A 27,542-nucleotide genomic window follows, 5' to 3' on the forward strand; every position below is an offset into this window, starting at 1 on the left:
ATTGGCCTTTTTGGCAGGTTGGTTCCTTGGGCTCCTCAACTGGGGTCTGGTCAGAGCACTTGGTATTCCTGGTTTTCAACCGTGTAGTTGGCTGGCCTCTGGTGACTTGCGGAGTGGTGGTGAAGAAGCTGCGTGCGCTCCTTCCGTGGCATGGAGGCAGAGTCTGCCGGTTGCTTGCAGTCTTCATGTGTGAACTTGAGTACCACCCTGGTCTATAGATGCCTTGGTGCTTTCAGGAGAGCCACTGGGGAGAGAGGGTGTGTCTTCTTCTCCTGGAGGTAATGGAAGTCTCGGCAGGTGTGAGGCACAAAGAACACCCCAGGAAAGGTGGAAATCCTGGCTCTTTGCTCCCAGGCCTTCTCTTCCCCTTCTTACAGAAGATGGAGAATCACTGTCATTTTAGGAAATCCTGGAAGATTAACAGGGGCACAGCTTCCGTTATGTGGGGCTTAGAGACTGTGTGGTTGGATTTCTGAGATGCAGTGTGCGTTTATGCAGAGTTTAGGAATTTACGAGCTGGAGAATATCTCGGATAATCTATGTCCCTTATCTCCGCGGGAGGAGGCTTTAGTGACCGGTAGTGGCAGGGAATGAAAACCAGTTCTGTAGGCTGTGGAGTGCAGCAGCACTGGCCTGACCCTGACATATTTGACCCTGTTGAACAAAAGGAACCCGAAGAACCAGAACCCCGCTTTGCTGTTGTTCAGTTGCTCAGTTGTTTCTGACTCTTTGCAGCCCCACGGACTGCAGCATGCCAGGCTTCCCTGTCCGTCACCATCTCCTGAAGTTACTGGGGTGTTAATGTCTTACTTACTTGCTTAAGGCCCCAAGTACCCAAGAAGCCCACAATCCTTCTATCTCTAAATTGAACTCTTAGAAAGATGAAGTCTTGAAGTAAGTGTGTGACTGTAAGCACTTCTCAGATTAGCAGATGTCCACAGGAGATCAGATGTCCACTGTAAGCAGATGTCCACAGGAGAGAACCTGTGAGGGTCTCAGGCTGTGGGAAGCAGCTCTTTAAACCTTGAGAGCCTTCTTGCTGCTTCCCTGAAAGAGTTAACTCGGTTGGCGCACCGTATCAGCCATCTCCAGCCGCCTCCGTCTTCCCAGACTGGGCCCCCGGTCCTGCCCTCTCCCTGCTCTTCTGCAGTCTGTCTTTGCTTTCGGAATTACCGAATTGGTCCCTGGGTGGGCTGCTGGTTCTTGGTTCCCCCGTCCTCCCAGCCCGCCCCTTGTGTTGGTCGCTGCTATCTCAAGCGCTTACACTGGATCTGATACAACAGACTCTTAAATGAGACCTTCGAGACCTGATAGTGTCTGTGTTCTTCTTTGAAAAGCCACCCCCCACCCCCACCCCATTTGCTATTCCACCAAGATCCATTGCTCCTTTTCTGCAGTGGTCTCTCTCCCTCTCACTTTTTTTTGTGTGTGTGATTCATTCCCTTAAAAGGCCAGTGCAGATGCAGTTTCATTTCTTCTGACTGAATGGTAAATTCCTTGAAAGCAGCACCAACTCCCAACAACATTTCCCAAAGAGTGGGGCACGTGCTTGTGAGGTGCGTACGCTCTGGACTTGCTCACTCTAAAGAGCTCCAGTACAGTGATGCATTACCCTTCCTGTTGTGGCTGCTGTAACGCTCTTTTCTAAACTTTGCCAAGAATATAAAACTTCAGTATTACCAGTTAATGACGGGATTTGGGCACCGGGCATGTGAAGGCAGATACTCCTCCAGTCCCATTTCAGCCTGAGGGGTGGCCCTCCAGGACGGACCAGCGCCCTCTCTACAGCATGTAGTTCTCATCTCCAGAACTGGGTCTCAGTCCCGTAATACTTGCTTGGGATTTTTTTTTTTTTTTTTTGAAGTTTATTCTGATTCTTGAACATTTGCTTGCTTTCTTTGAAGTAACGCCCCTCTCCCCATTCTTCCTTGTTTCCCCAGGATGACAGTGATGGGATTCCGTGGTCAGAAGAAAGGGTGGTACGTAAAGTCCTTTATTTGTCTCTGAAGGAGTTCAAGAACGCCCAGAAGAGGCAGCATGGGGAAGGCATTCCTGGGAGCCTGAAGGCCGTGAATGGTGAGTTGCCTGTTCCGTTGGGTTGGATGCTGTTCTGGGCCCGGCTTTGTTTCTGAAATGGATGTGCTTGCTCGGGGCAGCTTGTGCTCCTCAGGCTGGGCCCCTTAACGGCAGTTACCCTGGTTGGGTTTATGGATTCATTTTTCTGCTCCTTTATATGCTGCATAACATAATTGGCAAGGTGCCTTTGTTAGTCTGTGCCCTGTAGACAAGACCAGGGCTGCGACCTGGTTTCTGCTGTTTCCTGGGTTGTGTGTAGAGCTGGATATACAGGTTTTTCTGGGAGCATCTGGCTTTCTATCCAAGTAGGAGAGCAGAAGCTGCCTTGGATGATCTTGCTGAAATGTGGCCCCTGTTTACAGAGGAAGTAGCGTGAGTCTGTGCTTGCTGCCTGTCTCGCTGTCTCTCTGGCTCGGAGCCTCCCAAGGCCCAGGCCGGTGGCCTGCATGGCGGCAGGCAGACAACACAGGCAGAGTTGCCGTGCATCCAGTGTTCCTCCTCCTGGGTGGTTATCAAGTGGATCCCTGAAGCCTAGAGGGAAACTTGCCCCTGTCTGAGTCTGATGTCTCTTTTTGACAGGGTTAGTGTCAGGGTTAGACTCAGATGGCATCAGCCAGTGAAGACCGTTTCGGAACAAGTGCTTGGTTACTGTTTATATTTTATCTCGAGGGTTGTGGCTGTGGTAGCAGCATTCCACAGCCTCTCTTGTTAATTTCTTAGTTTAAACATGAGTGAATTGACCCTGTTCTGCTTGTATTTGTTTGAAGTAAGGAGATAAGGAAGAGGAGAACCTATTGTTCTCTTTGCGTCTTCGCTGTAATGGTGGAGTAGTAAAATCACGGCACATGGGAGCCTGGCAGCTTGCCAGGCGGCTGAGTGACTTTAGGTTGACTTTAGGCTGTGGAGTTTTTTTCCATCCTGCTTAGTTGTGAGGTGAGTTGTCTGGGAGCGTCTCATTGAAACTGGTGCTTCCGTAGGTGATGGATGGCCTTCTTGAATGTGCCTGGGGTTTGCCTTGCCACCCACTCGTATTGTCGCCCTCTCCTGGCATTGTGTGACTGAAGGCCAAGCCAGTGTGATGGGGAAAGGCCCTTTTTGAATCCTGCGTGTGTGCGTAATCAAAATAATATAATATGAGTACTCTGTTGCCACAGTGTACCGCTCAGACCCCCGTTTTGTCATGGGTCTCCTCCAGTGGAGGAACCCCACTCATTCCTTGACTGCCTGAAATACAGTAAATGCCAAACCTCACATCATGTTAAAGAGCACTTGCGATCGGTCTTGCTCTCATTGTTTCACACTGAGCGTACTGTTCTGCTCTGAGTGTTTGGGGGGAGGGTGATTGGGGTGGCGTTTTATTGGGTCTGGGGTCATGGTAGACCAGTGGCTACTGTGCTGTTGGATTTCACTGCTGTGACAAGGCGCGTACTCTCACCCTGCTAATCAGGAGTGGTGATGATTTGGTGCTTTTGGAATTTTTTAATAAATAAAGATCAAACTAACTGGGGAAAAATCAGCTTTTAGTACAGAAAGGTAGCCAGGTGTCTGGGATTGAATAGTGGTGAAATTAGGGTAAAAGAACAAAAACTGCAATAAGGCATTCAGGAAGAGACTAGCCCTGCCAGCTAGTCGGCCAGTCATAGCTCTTGTTTTCATCAGCATAGTCAGGGCTTGACGATAGTGAGGAAGGAATTTTAAGGAAAGCTGGCCTGTGCGTCTTCTCTATTGGGATCGTTGAAAACTTTAATTCTGTTGCCTTTCACTCTGACAAAGACTGACTTACCTCTTCTCTTTCTTTTTCTTCTAAACACTCAGACATCGAGGCTTCTGTTGTGAAGTTGCTGTGAGCATGCCCTTTTCTGGTTCGTGTTGCTGTTTGTGCAGGCCGTGTTCCAGGACCACCTTTTTGCTGTTCCTCATACTCTGTTTCGATAGCAGTTCTAAGTAAACGCATCGCCCTGTTTTAGAACCTGTATATGTTTCAAGAACCCTTTTCTTAAAGGCAGTTAGTATGTTAAAAAATGTGCTTTCTTATTTAGGGGCTACTGGAAAGCATCAGCATCCCAGGTGGCGCTAGTTGTAAAGAATCTGCCTACCAATGCAGGGGATATAAAAGATGCCGGTTCGATCCCTGGGTTGGGAAGACACTCTGGAGAAGGACAGAGCAACCCACTCCACTATTCTTGCCTGGGAAATCACAGAGGATCCTGGTGGGCTATAGTCTGTAGGGTTGCAAAGAGTTGGACGCGACTGAAGTGACTTTGCATGCATGCACGTACATAACGGAAAGCATGGAAACTAGACTTGTTACCATGGGAATAAGTCCTTCTGTGTAGGTCCCAGAGTCTCAGGGTGCTCTTCCTAAGGGGTGTGATTCAGAGAAAGCCGAAATAGCAGGCAGCCTCCAAGACTCTTTGGGAGTAATAAGGATTGTAAGCAAGGATTGTAAGCAGTGTTATCTCTGAATGTGTATATACGTATGCTTCTGTGTGTGTGTGTCGAGTGTTAGTCGCTCAGTCATGTCCGACTCTTTGCGACCCAAGGACTGTGCCTGTACCTGCCAGGCTCCTCTGTCCATGGGTCCCCAGGCAGGAACTCTGGGGTGGGCTGCCACGCCCTTGAGTGGGTGCTGAGTAGTCAGCATTCGTGTGCAGTGCAGTGACCTCGTCTGGACCTGGGCCTCACTGCGCCTCACAGCAAGCACTTTCTGGGATTCCTTATCGTGGGTGGGTGACGTTGGGGGTCATGGTGGCGGGGGAGAGTGGTTTCAATAGTCACTCTCTTTCATTTTTCTTTTTATTGTCTCCCATCTTCTCAAGATTCCCTTTCACAAGTTGAAATAGTTGCATTAGTTTAGTGTTAGCTGTGACAGAAAGTTATCTGGTGGTAGAGTTTGAAGCGGTCTAGTCCGGAGCCCTCGCTGGGAGGTATGGAGGGAAACGGGATGGGACAGAGGGGAGGGCAGGTGCCTGCACCCCGTTCCGGGGGGGGGGTGGTAGTGGGGGAGCTTCTGTCCCCTGTGCTCCCTTTCTTGTGCTTCATGGCATGGAGGTCATGGGTAGTGGGGTCCATTTCTGGGACCCTTGGCATTTGTAAGGGCGAGAAGACGTTCTCGTGGGGGGCTCTTTGAGCATTTTCTATGGTCGTGACTCACTGGTGGCACACGGCTCCTTATAATGCAGTAGCAGGATTGTAATTACAGCTCAAGCCACGTAACTTTTTATCCAGTACTGATTTTTGAACCCAGAATGGAAGAGAATGGAAGAAAATGACACCTTATCCTCGCAACAGTGGTATGAGAAAGACGGTGTTTTGTTTTACCCCTGTATTTAAGCAAAGATGTTTCAGAATTACTGGTCTTGCCAGAGTTTCCTGGGAAAATGCAATTTTAAAACGATTGTTTTGAGTTCACAGAATGGGCTTGACATAATTTTTATCTAATTGGGAAACGAATTGACATCAGTTCCGTGAAATCACAGGCATGCTAGGATGATAAAGAAGCAGCCCCCTGCCCTGGCCTCTTGTGTGCGGAAGGTGGGGGCGCCGTTTGCTTAGAGGGTACACGCAGCAGCTTGTCTGGGTGACTGAGCTCAGCTGTCCCACTTGGGCGGGTCTAGTAGAACAGTAAGCCAAGCAGACATAAGATAGTAGTTCAGTTGCTCAGTCATGTGTGACTCTCTGCAAACCCATGGACTGCAGCACACCAGGCTTCTCTGTTTATAACCAGCTCCTGGAGTTTACTCAGACTCATGTCCATCGAGTCAGTGATGCCATCCAACCATCTCGTCCTCTGTCGTCCCCTTCTCTTCTCGCCCTCAGTCTTTCCCAGTGAGTCAGTTCTTCGCATCAGGTGGCCAAATTATTGGGGCTTTAGCATCAGTCCTTCCAATGAATATTCAGGACTGATTTCCTTTAGGATTGACTGGTTGGATCTCCTTGCCGTCCAAGGAATTCTCAAGAGTCCTCTCTGACACCACAGTTCAGAAGCATCACTTCTCTCTAATGAGAGACTTCATAATTTATGTCATAAAATCTATGTTTGCCATCAGTCTTGCTTTTGTAGTCTATAAAGTGACAAGGGATGATTTTTTTTTTTTTTTCTTTTTTGTCTTCCTGGAGGTGGTGAATGTGAGTCTGGGACAGCCCGGTGGGTTGTCTGTGTAGGAATTGCACCCGAGGTGACAGCTTGTTGGCTGTAGCCAGGCTGCTGGGGAGGCAGCGCTCAGATTTCTGCTGGATGTGAGCCCTCTGTCTCCTCTGTGCTAGAGATGGTGCCACTTTTCCCGGCGGTAATAAATTGACAAAAGCTTCAGAGAGCCTGGCAGAGGCCTCGGCCTCGGCCACTCTTCGAGGGCCCTTGGCCCTCTAGGGCTGAAATTAGGGACATTTAAATAATAACATGCTACACACATAATGAGCACACATAATTGCACAGTCAGGGAGGGGAGCTATTAGCTTCTTTGAATTTCATTTACTTTCTGTAAATCTGAAATCCAGCAATCCTCTGGCCAGCTAAAGCATCTTGACTAGGTTTAAGGGAAACTGGGTCTTTTTTCCTTAGAAGCTGACAGTAGTTGTGAGAGCCGGAACTTGTATTGCATGCTTGCTCTTTGCCAGTTGTTTATTGTTTTAGCACTTTACCTGTATTTTGCTCATTTAATCTTCAGAACTCACCATTTTATAGACGTAGAGGGAACTACGTCAGGGTGATTAGCAATTTGCTTCCCTGACTAGTTCGAGACAGAGCCAGGATTTAAACCCTGGCTTTCTGCATTGAGCTCCCCTGCTTATAATCACCATTGAAATAAATAGAAGTCATTTTGAGACCTCCTGTAAAGATAGGATTCCAAAAATATGAAATCGTAGGAGTACTTTTTTTTTTCCAAATAGCAGTTTCTTTCAAAGGAGATACTGTGAAGTCTTTCATGAGCAAGGCTAAGTCAGAAGAGGGGGCAATTCAAGTGTTTATTCATGTGAGGGTGGTTCTGGGCTTTATTAGCACTCGTTAGTGAATTGATAGTCAGTGGAAATTTAAAAAAATGCATTCCTCCTGACTAGTCACCCTCCTTACACGCAGCTACATTCATTATTACTTTGTGTTTCTTCACCTAGGGATACAAATTTGTAACTTTAATATTGTTGTTAAACCAGCCAAGTGGCAGAGGGCTGCCAGTCATGTCGAGGATGTGGGGAGACAGGGGCGTTGGCCTTGCTCGCAACAGCTGAGGACCAAAGGTAGTAGGGCAGATTGAGACCCCATCTACAGCCGCGCCGCCCTTATGTCTTTTTTAGACGAGTAGGGTTTTCATTAGACTCTCTTAAAAATCTTTTACTGATGTCTATGGAATGAGACATGGGCACAGCTCCTGCAAATTCACTGTTTACAGGATGAGATGAAAAAAATGACTTGGGTCAAAATCAAAGCCAGGGCACCTTGTCTGATGAATGAAAGTTTCTTTTTGGGCACATTTGAAATAAATGCCGTGGATGTATGTCTGCCTTTCCCTGTCCTGAAGCTCTCAGATCTTCCACTTCTCAAGATAGTCCCTGTTTCAACAGGAAAAGCAATTTTTCCCTCCCCGGTGGTGGTGGTTTTGTTGTTGAGTCACTAAATCATGTCCGGCTCTTTGTGACCCCGTGGACTGCAGCACGCTAGGCTTCCCTGTCCTTCACTGTCTGTCTCCTGGAGTTTGCCCATTCATGTTCAAGTTGATGTCCATTGAGTTGATGATTCCATCCATCTCATCCTCAGTCTTCCCCCTTTTCCTCCTGCCCTCAATATTTTCCAGCATCAGGGTCTTTTCAGATGAGTCAGTTCTTCGCATCAGGTGACCAAAGGGTTGGAAGCCTCAGCTTCAGCATCAGACTTCCAGTGAATATTCAGGGTTGATTTCCTTTAGGATTGACTGGTTTGATCTCCTTGTTGTCAAGGGACTCTGAAGAGTCTTCTCCAGCACCACGGTTTGAAAGCATCAGCTTTCTTTATGGTCCAACTCTCACATCCATACATGACTACTGGAAAAACCACAGCTTTGACTACACGCATCCTGCTTTTCCAAATGAACTTCTGTGGGCGGCAGTGCTCTTGGGCAGTGAGTTAAACTTTCTCTTAACAGTCCAGTGTCTGAGACGTTTCTCACCTGGGTCCCCTGACAGCACTCCTTGGAAACGAGAGCTGCTTGCGGTGAGGGCAGATAAACGTCTTGAAAACAGCCTGCGTTTATTCTTTGTTTAAAAACAGAGCTGCGTCTGTCTTGGAAAGTGGGACAGTTGAGCAGGCGTGATTTCTCTCTCGTAGGTGTCCTGTCATCAGTGTGTTCGTGACCCTGAGTAATGCAGGTGGGATGTTTCTGGATAGAGCTCCCATCTAATCAACACTTGATAGGGTTCTTAGTACGTAGGAGGTATTGTGAGTAATAAAGTGGAACTGAAGTTGCTTATTTTGGAGGAGTCATAATAGCTTATTTTATCTCATCTAAGATGTCATTGAGTGATGGCATTATTATTTTATGAAAGAAAGGAAAAAATGCTTCTACTTACCAGTGTAAGCCATCATAATTGTGAGGTGCTTTCTAACAGGAAAATGCCTGAGACTTGGTATCAGTGAAGCACAGCAAAATACAACAAAATGCTTTAAAAAATCAGAGGTGCATGTGACCAATTTGGTGTCGGGCTAACAGGGAGGCAGAAGATGTAAAAGACCCAGTGTTGAGCTCCCAGGAAAAGCTTCTATAAAGAAGTTGCATTCTGAAAGACCTTGAAACAGGGGCTGCAGGGCGGGACAGGGTGGAGAGGACCAGCCAATAGACTCAGCCGGGAGGAGTGATGTCAGCTCCAGCAGGGCACGTGGCAGATCACACTGGCCGGCCTGCTTGCCCTGCTCTGGCCCCAAGGCAGTGGCGAGCCTTCCTTGGCTTAAGTTAGGGATGGTGAAAGCCAGAAGGGACTTCTGGAGATATAGAGGTCAGCCGCCTCATTTTACAGAGGAGGAATTTTGAACCTTGCTGATGAACTTAACTGGAAGGAATGGATGATGCCAAAGACTGATCGGAACCAGAAATCTATTTTAAATGATGGCGAGACACCAGGCTTCCCAGTCGGCAGGGCCGTGTGCAGGGATTTCACGGAGAGGGAAGGATGGCGGTGTCTGTGGAGGTTGCTGCGTCCTCTCCTGTTTCCCAGCACTAGTGCATGAGGTCTGCCTCCTCAGTCTGCTGCCTCTGGCAGTTCCGCAGCCTTCGAGCTCGCTCCCGGTATCTCCCAGGCCTCTCGGCTTGGGCCTGCTGGTAGGAGGAGGAGCACAGCTCCTAGGTGTGCCTCGGGGCGGGGGGCTCAGGCATGTGATGTCTGAGTTTGAGAGAGTCCCGCGGTGTTTGCCTGCCTGTCCCCGTCCTTAGAGCAGCTACCTTTGAGGGGTGTGAAGGGCGGAGGATGGGAACCTGCTGTTCCCGTCTGGGATGTTCTTTAAGGCTCTTCCTCCCACTAAGAGTCTGTCTGGTCAGCACCTCCGTCTGCGCACCAGAGTCTCCTTTTCTCATCGCCCCAAGGACAGCACTCTGGACAGTATTCCTCCTTTCTTTGTCCTTTATTTACTTCTTTACTAGATTATTCCCATCAGTAGACAGAGCATGTTGCATTGATAGTTTCTCCCATTAAAAATAAACCCTCAGATAGATAATCTTATCTCCTTCCTTCTATCCATTTATGTCCATTCATTACTTTATAGAATTCCTCCAAAGAAAGTGTTCCAAGTCTCTTTCCCTCTGTTACTTATATTCACTTTAATATTCTCTTCCTGCCCATTCTCTTTTGAACACTTAAGAGTCGGGTCACTTTCCAAGGTTGATGCCCAAATCCAGTTATCAGTCAGTGTGACTTAGCCGTCCATGTGGCTGCGTTAGACATGACGCATCTCACCTGAACTCTAGTTGCCTGTTCACCTTCCAGACTTTGTTTTGCTGGTAGGTCTCATGAGCTTGGGGTGCACCAAGCCAACTCTGTATCTGTTCAGTCTTAACGTGTTCCTGCCTTGCTAGTCAATAAATGCACATTCTGTTCTAGTTGCTTTGATCAAAAGATTGGAATTAGCTGGTACTTCTCTCTCTCTCCTTTCCTCCAGATTTCACAAAACCTGTTCATTCTAAGCTCACAGTATCTTCTGAAATTGATTTTGTACCGCTGCCACTGGTACACCACCTCTGGTTTGGGCTGAGACTCCTAAAGCTCTCTTTATGAAGCTCTTCTGCCTTTTCCCCTCTCTAGGCAGCAGCCAGTTCCTTGTAAGCAGGAATCGACATGCGCCATGTCCCGCATTGTGCCCCCATCTCTCAGCGTGGAAGGCAGACATCCTTACCCTGGACACCGGATGTGGTCCTCCAGCATCTCTCTGGTCCTGTCTGCCTGTCTCTCCCTCACCCCCGTCTCACCTAGTCTAACCTTCCTGCTGCATTTAGTAGTGTACTCTTGCCCCCCAGAATTTTGTGCTTGCTGATGCTTTTATTTAGAATACCTGTGTGATTTTTAAGTACTTTGAGGTTCAGGGTCTTGGTACTGGAGATTTCTTCAAGCGTCATACAAAAATTGTGCCTTTGCTTGTTGCCCTTTAGCTCCTCACCTTGTAATGTTTTTTCTGTGTCAACTCTCTCCCTGGCTAGCATTGTATTGTTTGTTTATTACAATGGTGAGTTCCAGAAGGGAAACTCTCCGTCCGTGTTGGTAGCTGCTGTGTGCACAGCTCCTGGGCGCTCTGCAGAGCGTGTGCTCACCTACACCCTGGCCGTGTCCCTGCCCCTGCCCGCCACCTCTCAGTCCCTTTGTGGACGTGCTCTTCTCTGCTCGGGGTTCTCCAGTTCTCTAGACTTCATTTTTGAAATGGCATGGACCTTGACCTCTAACCCCCTCACCCCAGATCTCAAGCCATGTCGTTTCGTGTTACCAAAACGCAGATTTATTCATAATTGTGATGTGTTTATAAGTCTCATCATCATAATTCTTGAAATTGGGTCGCCCCTTTACCCTTTCTTTCTGAACCACAGTTGTTGAATGCTTGCCTAGGTACAAGATACATTGATTGGTAATTTTAATTTAAAATTGGGCTTTCTTAGGAAATAAGTTACTGCTTTTAATTCTCATACCAGTGTTTTACTATGATAACTTTGCGGGTTTGTTTAGTGGGCCTCATATATGGAAAGCAGCACGTGTAAAGAAAGCTACGTAGCTGAGAAGTGGTCAAGTCAGGATCTGAACCCAGGACTCCTGGATCCAGATCTTGCCCCCACCTTTAAAAACAGAGTGAATTTGAGGCAGCCTGCACACTCTGTGAAGTCGCCTCTCTTCGGTGTGCAGTCCAGTGAGCTGCCAAATGTACAGACACCCATGTGTTTCGTGTCCACTGTTGATCCAGGACTTTGCCGATCACCCCAGAGAATGGCCCTTCCAGTTCATTTCACTTCTTTAAAGAGTGTATGCGTTTGGTGGTTTGTCAGCCGGACTGTCTCTGTATTTAGAAGCTTATATGAGTTTGTGACCTTTACCCAGAATGTGCCAGCTGCTGGACAGTGTCTGTGGAGACTTGAAGTTGCCCCAAAGCCAGAGGCTCATGTGTGTCCAGTGAGCAGCTCTTGGAGGTCTTGAGCTTGAATAGGGACGCCATGGTCAGACCAGCTCATGGCTGACACTCACCATCTCATGGCGGTGCTCGTGGAGTCAGATGCCCCACCCTAAACTGGTATCACAGTTTTCGTCCGAGCTGCCGTGCATGCCCAGACCAAGTGGGCTTTGAAATGCTTGCTTCTCATCATCTTCCCTGTCACCTTTCTCTTGTGGCGTCCCCACCGCCCCCTTTGTGACACTGTTTTTAGTCTGAGTATTAAGAATACTCAGCCTTAAATAGTTCAAGACATTCTGGAACTTGCATTCAAGACCTGGCTTTTCTCCAAAAGCAAGCTAAAGGGGCGTCTGTAAGGCATGTTCCTTCTCTGCTAAGACAGTGTGTTTTCAGTTAGATTTTTTTGTGAGGACCCCGTGACCTCCTGGTGGCCGTGAGGATGCAAAAACATACAGCCGCAGCGTGGTGAGATGGCTGATTGCTGTCCGTTTCCTTGTGGCTGTGGTGTAAGCCTGTGTATCAGTCATCCAGCGCTGCCTGAAGAAAATGTCACAGACTGGGCGGCTTAAAAAAAAACTAGAACTTTAATTCTTAAGGTTCTGGAGGCTGGAAGTCCAAGATTCAGGGTTCCAGTCACTTCAGTGCTTGGTGAGGGCTTGCTTCCTGGCTGAGAGAGAGAATGCTTTGGTTTCTTGGCTTCCCCTTTTTATAAGGACACCACAGCCCAATCAAATTAGGGCCCCACCCTTATGACCTTGTTTACCCTTTGTTACCTCTTTGCAAGCTCAGTCTTCAGATGTAGTCACATTGGGTGTTGGGGTTTCAGTTGGATTTTAGGGGGGAGTCACATTAGTTTTGTAACAGTCTCGTATTCGGTAGGGATTTGTGATGGTGACAGTTCTTTATTTTAGATTAAGTTAATTTCCATGTTAATCTGCACCATCTTTCTCTTTGTGAGAGTGTAACAATTTCCTGGCAAGTCGGGAAACTCTGAGGGCTGCTTGACCTCAGAAGACACTGCTCCTCTCAGTTGGGTGGAATTCTTGGACATGCACTTACTGAGTGGTTGCTCCTGTGGGACCACTTGGATTGGCCCAAGTCCTTTACTTCACTGAGGGGTTGAAACATGGCTCACCTGCACCAGGAGCTGCCTTCCAAGGCCAGGGGCCCTTACAGAGGGCAGACAAGGTGTTCTGTAGGCTCTGAGGGCTTGGGAGGGGACTGGCAATTGAGACGGCCTAGGGAGGATGCTTCTATCCTTGAGTTTGAGAAAACTCATAGGATAATTTGAAGTTGGGGGATTCCTACTTGTAGTACATTTATCCATCCTATGTGTCTGAATGTTATGCCATAAATGTAATTTAGGGCAGTGCTTTCTAGTTATGTTAAATTCTTAGCAGGTATGGAAAGGAAGGCCCTGTCCGGTCACCAGGTAGGGCTGTACTCAGCCAGAGGACATTTGCTCATGCGAGGAGTTTTCCTGTGTCCGTTCTTGTCAGTCAGTGATAGCACCTACCTCTTACTGCTTGGAGAAAGGCCTCGTGTGTTTTCTAAATCTTACACGTTTCATGATTCGAATCCTGTGATATGTGTGTTTATGCAGTTTATAATTGCTATCAGATCGACCACAGTGGACTCTTGCAGTTTTGCTGTGCTTGTGATTTTCTTAGATCCCATTTTCCCCAGATTTAGAGGACCTTTTAACTTGGTTTTTGAAAATAACCTATTATTACTTGAGCCACATAAAATGTTTAGAGTCCTGTCCAGCATATATTTAAAGCCAGGAGAGTGATAACTGGATATGCTTTGAGGGAAATTACCCTACAGGCCACAAATCCCTTAATTTAGAATTTGTTACTTAATCTCACCTGCTGCCAAATCTCATATATCCTTCTAGCTTTCTCCATGGTCTTTAAGGTCCTTCTGCAGAGTCCCAGATTTAGCTTCCTCATGATTTCTTTCCAGAAAATTGTAAAACTATGCAGGTCTCCCATTCAGGAGGTTTGGGGACAATGAGGGAAACAGAAACTGTTCTGTAACCTTAGTCCTGCCTCTGCAGGCGACACATCACCAGCGTCAGCTTGGCCTGTCAGCCAGGCTGTCCCTGTCTTGTGCCAAGGAGAATTTTTAGGGCTCCTCGTGCCAGACATCTGGGACGCGGGACCCCCTCTCTGCACCGTCCCCTGGCCTGTTGCTGGTGCCCTTGGCTCAGTCACACCTTGGAGGTAACAAATCAGCTCCTTGTGGACACGGACAGGGCCTCTTCCCAGCTGCCCTGCCCTGCCCTTGTCTTTTGGGTTATTTCTTAACCAGGTCTGCGCCTCCCTTTGGCAGGTAGGTGGGCATCCTGGTCACGCTTGGCACTTGGTCTTGATGACAGAGGACGCCATCTGGGCTTAAGACTCCAGGCCAGCTTGTGGCGGTGTCTGAAGTGGCAGCTTCCTTCCCGTTTTCCAGGGCTCTGCCTTCTGATGCGTGAAGGCAGCCCAAGGTCTCCACGTTGGAAACGTTGAACTGTTGTTTCTGATGCTGTCCTCCTTTCCCATACAATTGGGTGTTTGTGAAGGGCCTCACTGAATGCAGCTTGCTCCCTATCTTCTAGAGGGCTGAGGAGTCCTCTTCAGACATCATCTGGGTGGGTGACGTGCCAATGGACATATTCCAGAATATTCCATCTTGGCATGCAGGGGGCCCTGCTGGTTTCTAGCAGAATCTGAGCTGCAGATTGCCCAGCCTGTACCCGAGTGGCTTTCCCCGTCTCACTCGGTCCTTGACCTAACTTTAGACAACCCAGGCTGTTTGGAAAGGGCCTTTCCAGTGCTGCAGTTGTAAAGGGTGAGCTGGAAGCTTCTCAGCTGGCACTTTCTGAATTCCTCAGAGGAAAATATTGGCACACACTCCACTCTCTGCCTGAACCCTCCTTATAAACCGAGAGTTAGGAAGCACAGGGCCAGGTCGAAGTGAGTATGTGTTTGGGGGTGGCGGGGAGGTACTATGTTGTCATCCAAGCTGAGAGAGCCGGCTGGTTCCTGATAACAGTCCCATATACTTCCTCCTTCTCCCCGTGTTTTGATGTTAATTTTCCTGCCACTGAAAATAGAAGTGTCTAGTGAATGCAATTTACAGTGTGTTTTTTTCTTTTTCTGGAGAGCCTTTTCTGCCGAAGATGCAAGTAGCGTTTTTGCTTTGTCTTTTCCTTCTCTTTTACGATTTAAATAAGAAGGAAGGTGGTAGGCTGCTTTATTCAAAAAGTGTTGCACCTTTTAAGGAAAGTTTCCTTTTTTTCCTTTTTGGCTTTTTTTCCTGTGGTTTTAGGGGACAAGGTGCTGAGATAAGAGGCAGGCGCTCGCCATTGATTTATTAGCCTGTTTGTTACCATCTGTCTGCCTCGCACTTCAGTCTGTTGATGGAAAGCCCGATGCGAACGTGCCATGGGGCTGGAGAGATTTCCATCTTCCCAAGTTGTCTGTCTGACTGCAGAGCCTGTGTAATCACGTCTAGCCAGGCCCCCACAGGAGCCTGTGATGTGGCAAGTAACACTTGGGAGAGTGTTGGCTTAGTTTCTCTATCCAGCCTTGGACATTCCTACCGTTGCAGACGAAGGTCCTGCAAGGACACTGTCTCCAGCCCTGTCCACAGGGTCAGCCAGCACACTCTCCTCCCTCCTAGGGTCTCCCTTTATGGAAGAATTCCAAGGGAACAGGTTAAGATTGCCATCAAGTGGCTACTCTTGGTAGTGATGGGAGGCTGCACTGGCCACCACCACCAGCTGACTTGTCAGACAGTCTCTTCCGATTTCTTAGCCCTTTTGTGGAGCAGATGCACAGTTAAGAGTGCTTTCCGGCTGAGGAACTGACTGGTTTTCTTGGCGGGTGGTGGGCAGGGTGCGCTCAGTGCATCTGCAAATGGTACACCCCCAGTGAGAATCACACATCGGTGTGCCCCACAACCACGCCGTCCCGGGTAGACGCTGAGACTGGAGCAGGCCCTGGTCTGAGCTCAGGGCCCTGGGGCTACGAATGCCCACGCTCCAGAGACTTTCTGGAGAGAACTGTTGGCCGTTCATTCTCCCACCAGTCTTCTGCCAGGAGGCCACAGCCCTCCAGCTTTTCTCGTGGAAATTGGCAGAAGAGGGCCATGCCGTTGTCTGTGAGTGGGTGGCCCACGGTCCCTCCAGGGGTGAAGGAACTAGCAAACGTGCTTTGGCCACGCTCTCTTGGCTCCTGCTCGGTCGTTTCCCAGCTCTGTCAAGTGGAGGAATAATTTTTTTTCTCAGAGGCAATATTCTCAGGAGTAATGGGATGATTTATTTAAAGTCCTTAGTCCCTGGCAGGAAGGAAGCATTCACAGGGCAGTTGTTATTGAGGTTCTAGATGTACATTACCTAACCACTTCTCATAAAAGCTGTAGCTGGGTCATAAAACAGCATACTTAAGGGACTGTGTTAAAATCGGTTTGCTTTGTTCCCTGGGTGCCAGCATCCTGTAATTAGACCTCTCCCTAGAACTTGGAGCGTGGAAACCCTGACCAAGCTTGAAGGAAATGACCCTGTTTAGTTTCCCCCGCAGGTCACTCTGCACTGGTGGGAAACCTTGTGTGTGTGTGTGTGCTCACTTGTGTCTGACTCTTTGTGACCCCGTGGACTGTAGCCTGCCAGACTCCTGTCCATGGGATTTTCCAGGCAAGAATACAGGAGAGGGTTGCCCTTTCCTTCTCCAGGGGATCTTCTCCGACCCAGGGATCGAACCTGCGTCTCTTACGCCTCCTGCTTTGGCTGGTGGATTCTTTACCAGTGAGTCACCTGGGAACCCCATTGGGAAGCCTGCCTAGTAGGAATGGTGAGAGTTTATATGGGGGGAGTGCCCCTGCCTGGGCACAGAACGCTGGATTCTGTAGTCTCTGAGGAGCCAGAGAGGGCTCTTCCTGAGCTGGCACTTGATAGGCAGAAGAGAATGGATCTGTGCCAGCTGTGTTGGGGGGCAGGCAGAGGGAAGATGACTGGAGTGTCCCAGCATGGCGGCTAAACTTGGGGCAGAGTCAAGGGAGAAGACTCTTAGGGCTCTGTATTTTCATCAGCCTTTTAGAAGAGATAGAGGTAATGTTACACTGCAGTCTGTCAAATTAGCCCCAGACGCCTGGATTCCAGCCACTGAAAGCAGCATTGGATGCGGCAGAACGTTGACTGGTTGTAATATGCGTTGTCATGGCCCTGTTATTCTGGTCGTACCAGTAGCTGTGATCGGTCAGCCTTTCTCTGGTTTCCTCCTTCAGTAAAAGAAGACCCTTGCCACCCCTTGTCTGTCTTGGTTCTGTTTTAGCAATGGGTGATGACAGGATGTGTTTATGGCAGGCTCATGTTCTTCCAGCTCACTCGCCCTGTGTTATTGGGTCACAGACATTTGGAAGTCTTGGCAGAATTTGGAAGGGTGTGGATCTCAGGTGGAGGAAGTGTGCTGGTGGGTGGGGTGTGTGTCCTTCCCCGCCCACAAGAATGCAGGCTGATGGTTTCTCTCTGGAGGTCTGTGTGTGTAGGAACTGAGGCAGCGAGCCCAGAGTCCTCTGTGGGTTCACACCTCTCAGTGCCTAGAGCCTGGAGGGTAGCAAGATTCGAGTCTTAACTCAGAGCCGTTTCATGTGACACTACTTTGTTCCTGAGTCTTAGTTGATGCTTGCTGACCTTTCACCCTCAAGCTACATACAACAGGATCTCCTAAAACCATTCGTGATGAAAAAAAAAAATCCCCCTTTGGTGCAATTGCTTCGCACAGAGAAAGTTTTTCTACAGTTCTTAGTTTTCTGAATAAGCTTGTGGCTTTGAATAGTTCTAACCTCGTATTCCTTTCTCCCTCCTGCAAGAGCCATCTGTGCTGCCTTGGAGGGGGTTTGTCGGCTCCTGCTCTGTTTGCCCCTCCCCTCCTTGTTGCCTGAAAAGAAGTCCCGTCTGTCTGCCATGCCCTGGGTGTTCTGGGCCTGTGTACTTAGCTCCTAGCAGAGAACAGCACAGAGACTCAGGGGCTGCTGCTGCGTCCCGAGACTCAATGCAGGGAAATTCTACAGATCAGCACTAGCCAGCAGGATTCTCTGTGATGATGGAGACGTTTCATGTCTGCATGGCAGCCACTAGCCAGTTGTGACTCTTGAGTCCTTGAGACCTAGCCCTAGCTGGTCTGGCTGGTTTTAGTTAATTTTAAAAGCCACGTGTGTGTTTGTGTGTGTGTGTGTGTGTGTGTGTGTGTTTAATAGCCACTTGTGACCAGAGTCTACCAAATTAGACCATGAACTTGGGAGGGAGGACGAGCACAGTAGTGAATTTCTTCTGTCTTCCTGCTCTTGTTGTTTTTGGCTGAAAGCCTTTTTACATACCCCATGTCATCAATTTCAGAAACACTCCCAGCAAAGTGAAATGATAGTAATATTTGTTTCAGATGCCTCTTAGTGTTTTGGGCAGCTTCAGGAGGCCCTTGCCCGTGGTATTAATGTCACAGAATTCCTGTTGTCCTTGACTTCAATGCAGCAGGTCTGCCACTGGCTCCGAAACCCCGCTCTTGTTCTTAACTGCCTCTTATCCAGGTTTTCTGTTAGCATCGCGCAAGTGATGTTTAAAATAGCTGCATTTTTCCGTTAATCAACTTGTTTCCTGGTTGGGTACTGCATCTATGATGGCAGCTTTTGTATTTAAAGAAATGGATTTTGACTGTGGAAATTTCAGAAATTTATGAAGAGTACCTCTGGGGAGAATACTGCTTTTTGTTACTAGTTTGTTTTATTTTCTCTGGTCTGCTTTCTGGACACTTACATTTTTTAAACACAACTTGTTTAAAATTGTTTTATGTATGCAATGGAATCTCTACAGTTGAAGTTACATTTTCTTTCCTCATGTTCCTAAGTGTTTGAAAATGTGATTTTAAAAAATCCTGTGTAATATTTAATACAATCATGTTCCATATTGAGCATTAGTCTTTAGTATGATACATGATACCTTTAAGGAAAATACCATGAAGAATATAACAAAACTGTTAATAGTGATTGATGTAATTTCACCTTATAAAAAAGAGGATTATAGTTGTAGTTTTTACTTAAAATTATTAGTCACAAACCAAGTTTATAAAAATTAGAGTATAAAAGATAAATAATTTGAGGAATACACAGAACAACTTTACAGGTGTAAATAAATTATTGTCTCCATTTCTTTAAAAAAATCATTAAAAGATTAAATATGTATAAAACATAATGTGAAGGTTAGTGTTAAATTTGTGAAGGCTCTAATTTAATTTCACCTGAAAACTTGAAGTTAATTCTCAAGAATTCTTTAATTTTGCCAGCAAACCAAGTATATTATAAATTTCACGAGGCATTCCTAGCAAAATACTTTCTTTAAACACAGAGATAAGTATTTGACATATTTTCCTCTCTAGGAAGAAAAGCGGAGGGTTGCCTTTGAAAGTTTGGTAAGATGTAGAATGTGGCCCTCTGAGGTAATAAAAAGTGCTTCGGGCTTATAACGACTCTGAGATGGCCTCAAAAGAAGCACCTTATGTTTTCGACAGGATTCATGAGTCCTGGGCCACTTCTCTAGGCTTAGGCTAGATTTTGAGGGTTATTATGATGAGCAAGAATAAATCCTCTTGGTCAGGAACCTGACAATCAGGTATGACATTGAATAGCACCTGTAGAGCAGGTGATACTGTTGCTAAAGGCTGAGCAGGAGGGGCTGCAGGACTTCCTGGGCAGACAGAGGAGAGACTATCACAAAAGAAGGAATGGTATGTGCAAAGGCACTGAGGCTTGAGAGTGCAGGGAATGATGAGAACGTGTCATTGGCTGTACGTGACCCCGCCAGGCCAGCTACTCCAGTGCCTTCATGGACCATCATGGGTTGTCCATGTTGCCAGGTTTGAAAACCAGCACTGTCTGTCTATTGCATGGCTCAGAAAGCTGATACAGGAAAACTTTGTTTCTTTAAAAATAAAAAAGAATTTAAACCAGTAAAAGAAGCAACAAAATAATAAAGATGAACTACATTGAAATCCTTGCACAAAAATTCTTGTTTCTATTTAATTTCTTCATACTACTTCCTAGAAGTGAAATCACTGATATAAAAATTGTCATCCCCTTATCAGTAAGTTGCCATACTTGCGGTGTGTGAGGCTGTAGGTTTTGTCAGTGTTGTGACCTGCCTCTGTTCTTGGTCTCAGTGCTGTTCAAACAGCGCTTTCTGTTATTCTTTGTCCTTAAGGAGGTAAAGTGGCCATGTTGTGATTCTCATTGAAGTCTACTTAATACTATTATGATTAATTTTCAAAACCATAGTTTTGATACTCTCTAACTTTGCATCATTTCTCTGTCTACCTTTTCAAATCCATTATCTGAATCATTACAAAAAAAAAAACTCATTAGGAACTTCCCTGGTATCCCAGTGGTTAGGGATCTCCTTGCAATGCACGGACACTGGTTCAATCCCTGGTTGGGGAACTAAGATCCTACATACTGCAGAGCAACTAAGTTCTTCCGCCACAGTTAAAGATCCTGCATGATGCAATGAAGCAAAATAAGTTTAAAAAATATTAAAAGCTTACATATATATGTATCTTCTGTTTCTTTTTACAATCAAATAATTAAAAGTAAATATTACCCACAAAAATTCTATTTCATTAGCACCAAAGTTTTATTAAGGCATAAAAAGTGAAAGTCACTCCGTCACATCTGACTCTTTGTGATCCCATGGACTGTAGCCCAGCAGGCTCCTCTATCCATGGGATTCTCCAGGCAGAAATACTGAAGTGGATAGCCATTCCCTTCAGATTGAACTCAGGTCTGTTGCACTGCACGCAGATTCTTTACCATCTGAGCCACCATGGAACCCCTTATTGAGGTATGTAGGTAGCCCTTCATAAAGCGCTCATCATGTGCCATTGGTACTTGACATCTTAAACCACTGTTGTCCTTATGGCCATTTAACAGATAAGCAAAGTGAGGCACAGAGAGCTTTCGTGAGAGCTTAAGGAGAGTTAAGGTTCTCCTTAACAGTTAATGGGAAGTAAAACTAAGATTAGAACCAAGCAACCTTGTCCAAATTATGATATATGTGCTGTGAATAAGTAAGGTTTTTAGTGGTTTAGATGCCCAAATAAACCTTTTTTTTTTTTTTTTTTAAGTCTGATGGAACATTTTTTCTGATAGCTTATCAACTTGAACCTCCTGGTTTAATTGTAGTTGCATTTCAGTGGTATTAGTGACCAAGTCCATTGTAACCAAGTTTGTTTCACTAGTTAACATACAGTCATCCAACCCAGTTCTCCCTTCTGTGTTCTTGTAATTATTGGTATTATTTTATAATTGTACATTGTGGCCTTGAAGTCACGTTGGCTGTAGGGCCAGCCGCATGCATTACACAGTTGAGCGCTGTTGGTGCTTCAGGAATTAGCAAGCCCTCTTGGAAGGGGTCCAAGTCAGACTCCGTATGTACTTAATTCAGGTTGGTATACTGCCAGTGTCTTAACTTTGATTTAAATACAATTTTAACAAGTAATGTTTATTATTAACATAATGACTGCTACAGAGTGCCCACACTTCAGTAGTATTTTTGAAAGTCAGATATTGGCACAGTGGATCATTTTTCTGTATAGGCTTTTTAAAAATTATTATACTTTAGGTGATATGGTCCATACTGTGTGAGTCAGCTCAGCTAACAGAGAAATATCTTTGGATACATGGCTAATGCAGCGCGCTCATTAAAACCCTCTTATTTCCTAGACTTCCTGGACACCGCCACCTTTATTATGTCTTCCTCTCACAGGGAAACCCACTCTACCCTGCCTTCCTATTTAAGTAGTTTTGGTAAATTGCTGTTCATAGCACATAACTCAGGCAGTAAGGTGCCCCCGTCATGTGCAGTAGCTTGTATAGGTAGGGAGTTGCAGCGCTTGTGGAGGTTGATCATGGGTGGTAGGGAGTACCCCAGGGTTTGCTCTAGCGAAAGACAGACTTGTCTTTCCTGTTTGAGGCGGATCCCAGCCCTCAATATCGGCTGACTTTCTTGATTGGATACATGAATAAAATAAGGTCTTAATGCTTCTGAGGCAGCAGGTTCTCTTAATTAGCACAGGGTATTATTAGATATCCAAATTTGATTAAGGCAAGCAAATGAATTGTTCTTTCCAATTTTGTCCACCTCCAAGATTTGGGGTTTGCTTCAGCTGTGTATTGTGGGCTGCTGGAGTTGGCCCAGCTCATTTTAGTTGTGCACGTAGGTGGGTCTCTAATTCTGAGACCTCAGATGTCCTGGCATTGAGGCAATAATCAAGTGGAAGGCAGCCTTGTACCTGGCCGGCTGCAGAGCATTTCTTCAGATAGGACATTCTTTCTGAAATTCTGATCTCTTCTAAAGTAGCAGTTGAAGTGACTAGTATTCTGGAGTCTTGAGTAATAAGAGGTCTTAATATTTAAACATTTGGAGGTTCAGTGATACATTACTGGTACACAAGCAAAAAACTGACTTTGGAAACCAGTTTGCTGTTAACTTATAAATTTGAATATTTGCATATCCAAGAATATCTAGTAATTTTTACTCTTAGGTGTGTATCTCAGAGAAACCATAGCACTTGCTTGGTAGGGGACAAGCAAAAGGATGTTTGCAGCATGGTTCATGATAGCAACAGATCAGCAACACTTTAAATGAACAAGAGAATCAAAATAAATTGTGAAATATCCATACAGTGGGGCTTCCCAGGTGGCATGGTGGTAAAGAACCTGCCTGCCAATGCGAGAGAGGCAGCTTTGATCCCTGGAGGAGGAACTGGTAACTCTCTCCAGTATTCTTGCCTGGGAAATCTCATGGACAGAGGAGCCTGGTGGGCTACAGGTTCCATGGGGTCACAAAGAGTCAGACACGACTGAGTGAGCACACCCACATACAACATACAATAGAGTGTGATAAACCATAGTGAAAATGACGGGACAGAGTATAAACAGAATCATGGTGGGATCTTAGTAACCTAATGTTGAGCTGGAAGAAAAATCTTTCTGGGCTTAACATGATGTGAAAGCTTTTTTGCGAAGCTAGTAATTGTGCACAGTAAAATAATACACAATTTAGGCATGCATATTTGTGCTGTAACTAAAAAAAGAGGCAGGGGGAAGCACAATAGAGAGTATTTTAGTGATTGAGTTTGCAGATTTTCTCTATTTTATCCAAGTCACAGAAAAGGGGGCTCGACAGAGTTGCCAGTATTGGGGGGAGTCTTGTCTTCATTTAAGAATTGAGACTTCCTGTGATCTTTGAATGCTGCAACTTAGCTGGTGATGCTGTCAATCATACTTTGTTTGAATAAAGAAACAGTCATTGCCAGTCTCCCTTTCTACCCTCCCCTCTTACAGAATTTCAGTACTGAAAGTTGTGATGCTGCTGTGAAGCTGAACTTCGCTCTCAGTGTTCTTGTATATCTCGTGGAGGATGCTGGTCCTTCTAGTCTGTCCGGTGCTGAAGATAGCTTTCCTCTTTGGTAAGACAGTGTTTTAGCTGAATAGTCCAAAACCTACTGAAGTTTACAGCCAGGAGTTTTCCCAGGTCCTCTTCCTGACCCAGCAGCAGAGCACAGGACAGAGTGGACACACAGGGCTGGCTAAGCACATCTTTTAGGGAATAAATCCCTAGTCCATAGTCTGATGAATTTGAGCAAATTCTGGGAGAGAGTAGAGGACAGAGGAGCCCAGCATGGTGCAGTCAGTCCATGGGGTCACAAAGAGTCAGACACAGCCTGGCACCTGAACAACAAAAAGTGCGTCGTCAGAAGCTGCTCTGCTTTTAGAAGTAAGAGCAGCCTGGGGCCCAACATCCTGTTAAAGTGAAAGTGTTAGTCTCTCAGTCATGTCCCACTCTTTGCGACCACATGGACTGTAGCCCGCCAGGCTCCTCTGTCCATGGAATTCTCCAGGCAGGAATACTGGAGTGGGTTGCCTTATCTTTTTGACTTTAAATACCTTGTTACTTTTCCAGTTGATTGGAACAGGAAGCCTGGGAGACTAGAGATAGGGAAAGAGCAGAGAGCCCTTACTTACCCACAGGGGCTGTGTCTGAGTGGTCAGAGTTGGGGTGTTAAGCATAGCCATTATCCATTCATGACCCTCAAGCTTCATTTCTGACTGATTGGTTATGTCTTGTGGTTTGTACTTTCTTACTAACCTTTTTTCAAAATTTCCATATATCCAAAACAATACCTGCCTCATATCTCCTTTGCAGTTCTCCCTCTTGGGTGCTTTTGATCAAGGAAGGCCACTAAGACAAGTCCCAGTACAAAGAAGAGGGACGAGCCAAACAGTCACCCCTTAAATGCCCTTTAATGGACTGTGTATGACTTATGCTGCAGTGGGATACACGCCAAACAGTTGTTCAGCATAATAGGAATAGATTGCACTGGAGAGAGCTGAATGAGGGTCTGTTCTGGGCTCACACTGGGCGTGTAATGGTTGCAGAGGCTTTTCCAGCCCTCTATCCTACAGGGAGTTTGCATGAGGTTGTTCTGGCGTGTTAGCTTGCCCCTGGCCCCAGAAACCCCGGGTTCTTGGATGGCCTTCTGCTTGTTGAGGATTTACTCACCGTGCTTTTGGTTAAGAACCAGACCTGCAGAAGCTTCACTTGACGTATCTGTAAAGTGGGGGATTGTACTAGATAATCTCCAAAGGCCTCACCTATAATTTTGGTTTTAAAGTGGTGGAAATTGAGTAGAGGTTTGGGCTGACCATCACCTGCCTCCTGACGTTTTTTGTTTGAAAGTGAGGCAGGTAGAGATGCTGTGGTCATTTAGGAAACAGAGTGGACAAAATGTACTGGCCCTGCAACCAGGACAGATCTGCTTCTAGGGTTTTTTGAAGTCTGAATAACTTGACCTATGTATGTAAAGCCCAGAAGGGGCTCAGTCAATAAATAGTTAAACAACAACAGCCACAAGCAGAAAGTAGGAAGGAGTAAGGGGCATTCCTTCCCCAGCTCCCTTGGATGAGCCTGCTGGTGAAGCTTTCAATGCCATGTGGCCTCTCTGAGGGTGTCGACCATCTTCTCCTCCTCTGGAGAGGCATAAAGAGGAGAATGTGGGCTGGTGTTCAGAGCATGTGCTTTGGACGTGATAATTGCCAGCTGAAGTTCAAAAGCTTCAAAAGCTTTGACTTTAACAATCAAACAGCTTATGACATAGGGAAGGAGATGCGAGCTGCAGTTATCCGGGGCCCAGGGAGCTGGCCAGCCCTGCTGGAATCCTGCCTTTTTCACCCCTCTCGGCAGCTGCCAGGCCACAGAGCCCGTTTTGTGAAAGATCCTCAAGGAACAATGAGGGAAAACAGCTTCTGTTTTATTAGATTAGATGAATTTATGTGCCTGGGGGCGGGGTGTCCAGGCGCTGGGGGCGGGGAGGGCAGCCGTGGCCCATGTGGTCATCACTGAAGTGATGGAGCACCCGGGCTGCAGGAATGGGAGGGAGGGGGCGTGCGGGATGGAGGAGGAGGAGCTTGTGGAAAGAGATTTCTGCAGTCTGTCTGGAGAGCTGCCCAGGTTTCCCAGCCAAAAAAACAAATAAAAATAAATAAAAAGCAAGTGCTGAATGACACAGATTATGATATTAAAAAAAGGATGCCATTGAAAATATGCTAGGACCCCGCAGCTGGGCTGGGGAGTGTGTGAGCGAGGGTGGGGGGGGTGGGGCGGGGGCGAGGAGGGGGAGAGCAGTCTGACCCTGGGCCCAGAGAAGGGTGGACAGTTAAACTGCTCCCATCCAATGGGCGCGCCCCCCCCCCATCCCGCCCCACGCCGTGTCAGAGATCCTAAAAATAAGGATTTGTCTGCATTGCAGGTTGAGGAAATTACAGGGTGAAAAGCTATTTGAGCCTTTCCCTTTTCTCATTCTAATTCATCAGGAAGGGGGAAAAAAAGCCCCAGACCCCTCCTCTTTGGTGTTAGAGGCTCTCGCAGCCACATAAATAACCTTCCCTCCCGGCGCCTCCCCTCCCCCCGGCCGCGCGGAGTCTGCACTGGCGGAATCCGCAGGCGCCCGCGTTACGTGCAGGGGAGGATTGTTGACAAGTGCTCCGAGCCTGCCTCGCGCGCGCCTCCCCCTCCTCCCTCCCGTCCTCTGTCCTCCTTCCTCTCTGTCTCTCTGCAATGATCCGGCTCTGAGGATGGCTGCTCCACGGGCCTGTCAGGTGCAGTTTTTGGTGGCTTATCTTGAGGAACCTGGGATAGAAGGTCTGTTCCTATGAATAAAATAAAAAACCAAATAGCTCTAGATTTGTTTCAGGCTGCTGTGGCTTTTGTGGGAGAAATAGGCCTTTTGTGGGTTTCCCTGCTGGGGTCCTGATTAAATCCATTATGGATGGCAAGGTGCTGTATATATATGAGAGTATGTTTAAGAAAAAAAAAGTGTTGCGATTTGCTTAATATTACTATTTTCTCGGCTTTGGTATCTCCTTGGGGGCAGTGGTGGTTCCTGCAAAGGCACTGTGGAAATTTACAAGAGAGAATTCATGTCGCTCTTAAAGCATTGAGCTCTGTTGACCATTTTGGCCAAATCTGCAGTTTTACTCAGGCTTGTATGGATCTCGACCTTTCTCTGGGGACTGAATTGCCATCCAGTGATGGCTGGCCCCCTTTATTTTATTGCTAGTTTCTGTGATCATTTCCCAGCATTTAAAAATAGATGTTTGATTATAAATTAGTTCATCCTCTGCCATAGCTTTGGTCTCCTTTATAAATAGTATGCATGGTTTTCATTTCCCTTCATACTTTCTTTCTCCGCCTCTGTCCTCTTTCCTTGAAAAATGGAGGAAACTGAGGCACGTAAACAGAGACTCAGTGATTCTCGGTTAGACCTCAAAGCTTAAACTTTGACTGCTCTCAGTTCTGCTCCCATGTTTCGTGCATTCATACATGTTTGCATAAGTATAAACACAGGTGAATTTTAGCAGCCATCAATTTTAGGTGCCTCAAATCTTTGCCTTGTTACTGGAGTTCTGCTTTCTGTACTGTTTCCATTACATTTCAACCCTGGAAAGAAGGCAGCTCCAGGAGGCAGTAGGCCTCTCTGAGCTAGCTTGCTGTCTGCAGATTTTTGTTTTTTCTTTTAGACTTTGAGTATCCCACTTAATCCTTTGTTATAGTATCTGAGAAGTGGGTGTACAGTTGACTTATCTGTATGTAGCGAGGTACGAGTGCACCAGAAAGCTTATAACAAAGAGTTTAGGACTTCCATGGGGTCTGTTTTATGGGCTTAGGGAATAAAGACTGCCAGGGATGTTTGGCGTGAGGATGTGGCTGTTTACCTTTCTGAATTAAGTTGTCAGGGCACTTAAGTGTTTGGAGTTGTTCCTGTAAGCTAATAACTTTATGGGATTTGTTGATTTGTGTTAAAGCCAGCTTTGTTTAACTTTGTAGAGACTTGTTAATATTCGAGAATTGGTTTCTTTGGGTGACTATATTTCGTGGGGTAAATGTAATGACTGTATGAAGCTTTCCTATTCTCTCTCCAAATACACACACACACACACACAGACACGTTTTAATTATAGGTAGAATGTCACTATCTGGGAACATGCTTTGCTTATGGAAAATCTCCCTTTGAGAAGTGCAAATTACGGGATTTATAAAACCAGATTTTGGCATGTCACCTTATCGGAACAGAAGACTTTGGACACACTGGTCTTGTTTATCTAAAAGAATTTTGATGAAAATGCGCTGGGTTCCCTTCCGCTGTGTCTGCCTCTAAGTTCCCAGGCTCTGCAGTGGTCCATTGTTCTGCAGCTCATTTTCCACACCAGCCTAAGCCCAACACTGCCTTTAATCACTTCTTTTGAATGTGGAAGGCAGTCTTCGACC

General features: G+C 46.5%; 1 protein-coding gene across 6 annotated transcripts in view; it reads left to right on the forward strand.

The window, feature by feature from the left end:
* Positions 1–27,542, forward strand: part of JARID2 (jumonji and AT-rich interaction domain containing 2) — a 230,436-nt gene that overhangs the window by 103,289 nt on the left and 99,605 nt on the right. For 3 of the 6 annotated variants that reach the window (XM_040249295.1, XM_040249294.1, XM_040249300.1), the window contains one exon: positions 1,941–2,076. In XM_040249295.1, coding sequence (XP_040105229.1) covers positions 1,941–2,076 — 136 coding nt within the window. Of the gene's footprint in view, positions 1–1,940; positions 2,077–22,563; positions 23,185–25,485; positions 25,917–27,542 lie in introns of those variants that run through there. The other 3 variants (XM_040249299.1, XM_040249298.1, XM_040249296.1) reach the window with 3 other exon arrangements.

Source organism: Oryx dammah, unplaced genomic scaffold, assembly GCF_014754425.2.
Source record: "Oryx dammah isolate SB20612 unplaced genomic scaffold, SCBI_Odam_1.1 HiC_scaffold_11, whole genome shotgun sequence".
Classification (NCBI taxonomy): domain Eukaryota; kingdom Metazoa; phylum Chordata; class Mammalia; order Artiodactyla; family Bovidae; genus Oryx; species Oryx dammah.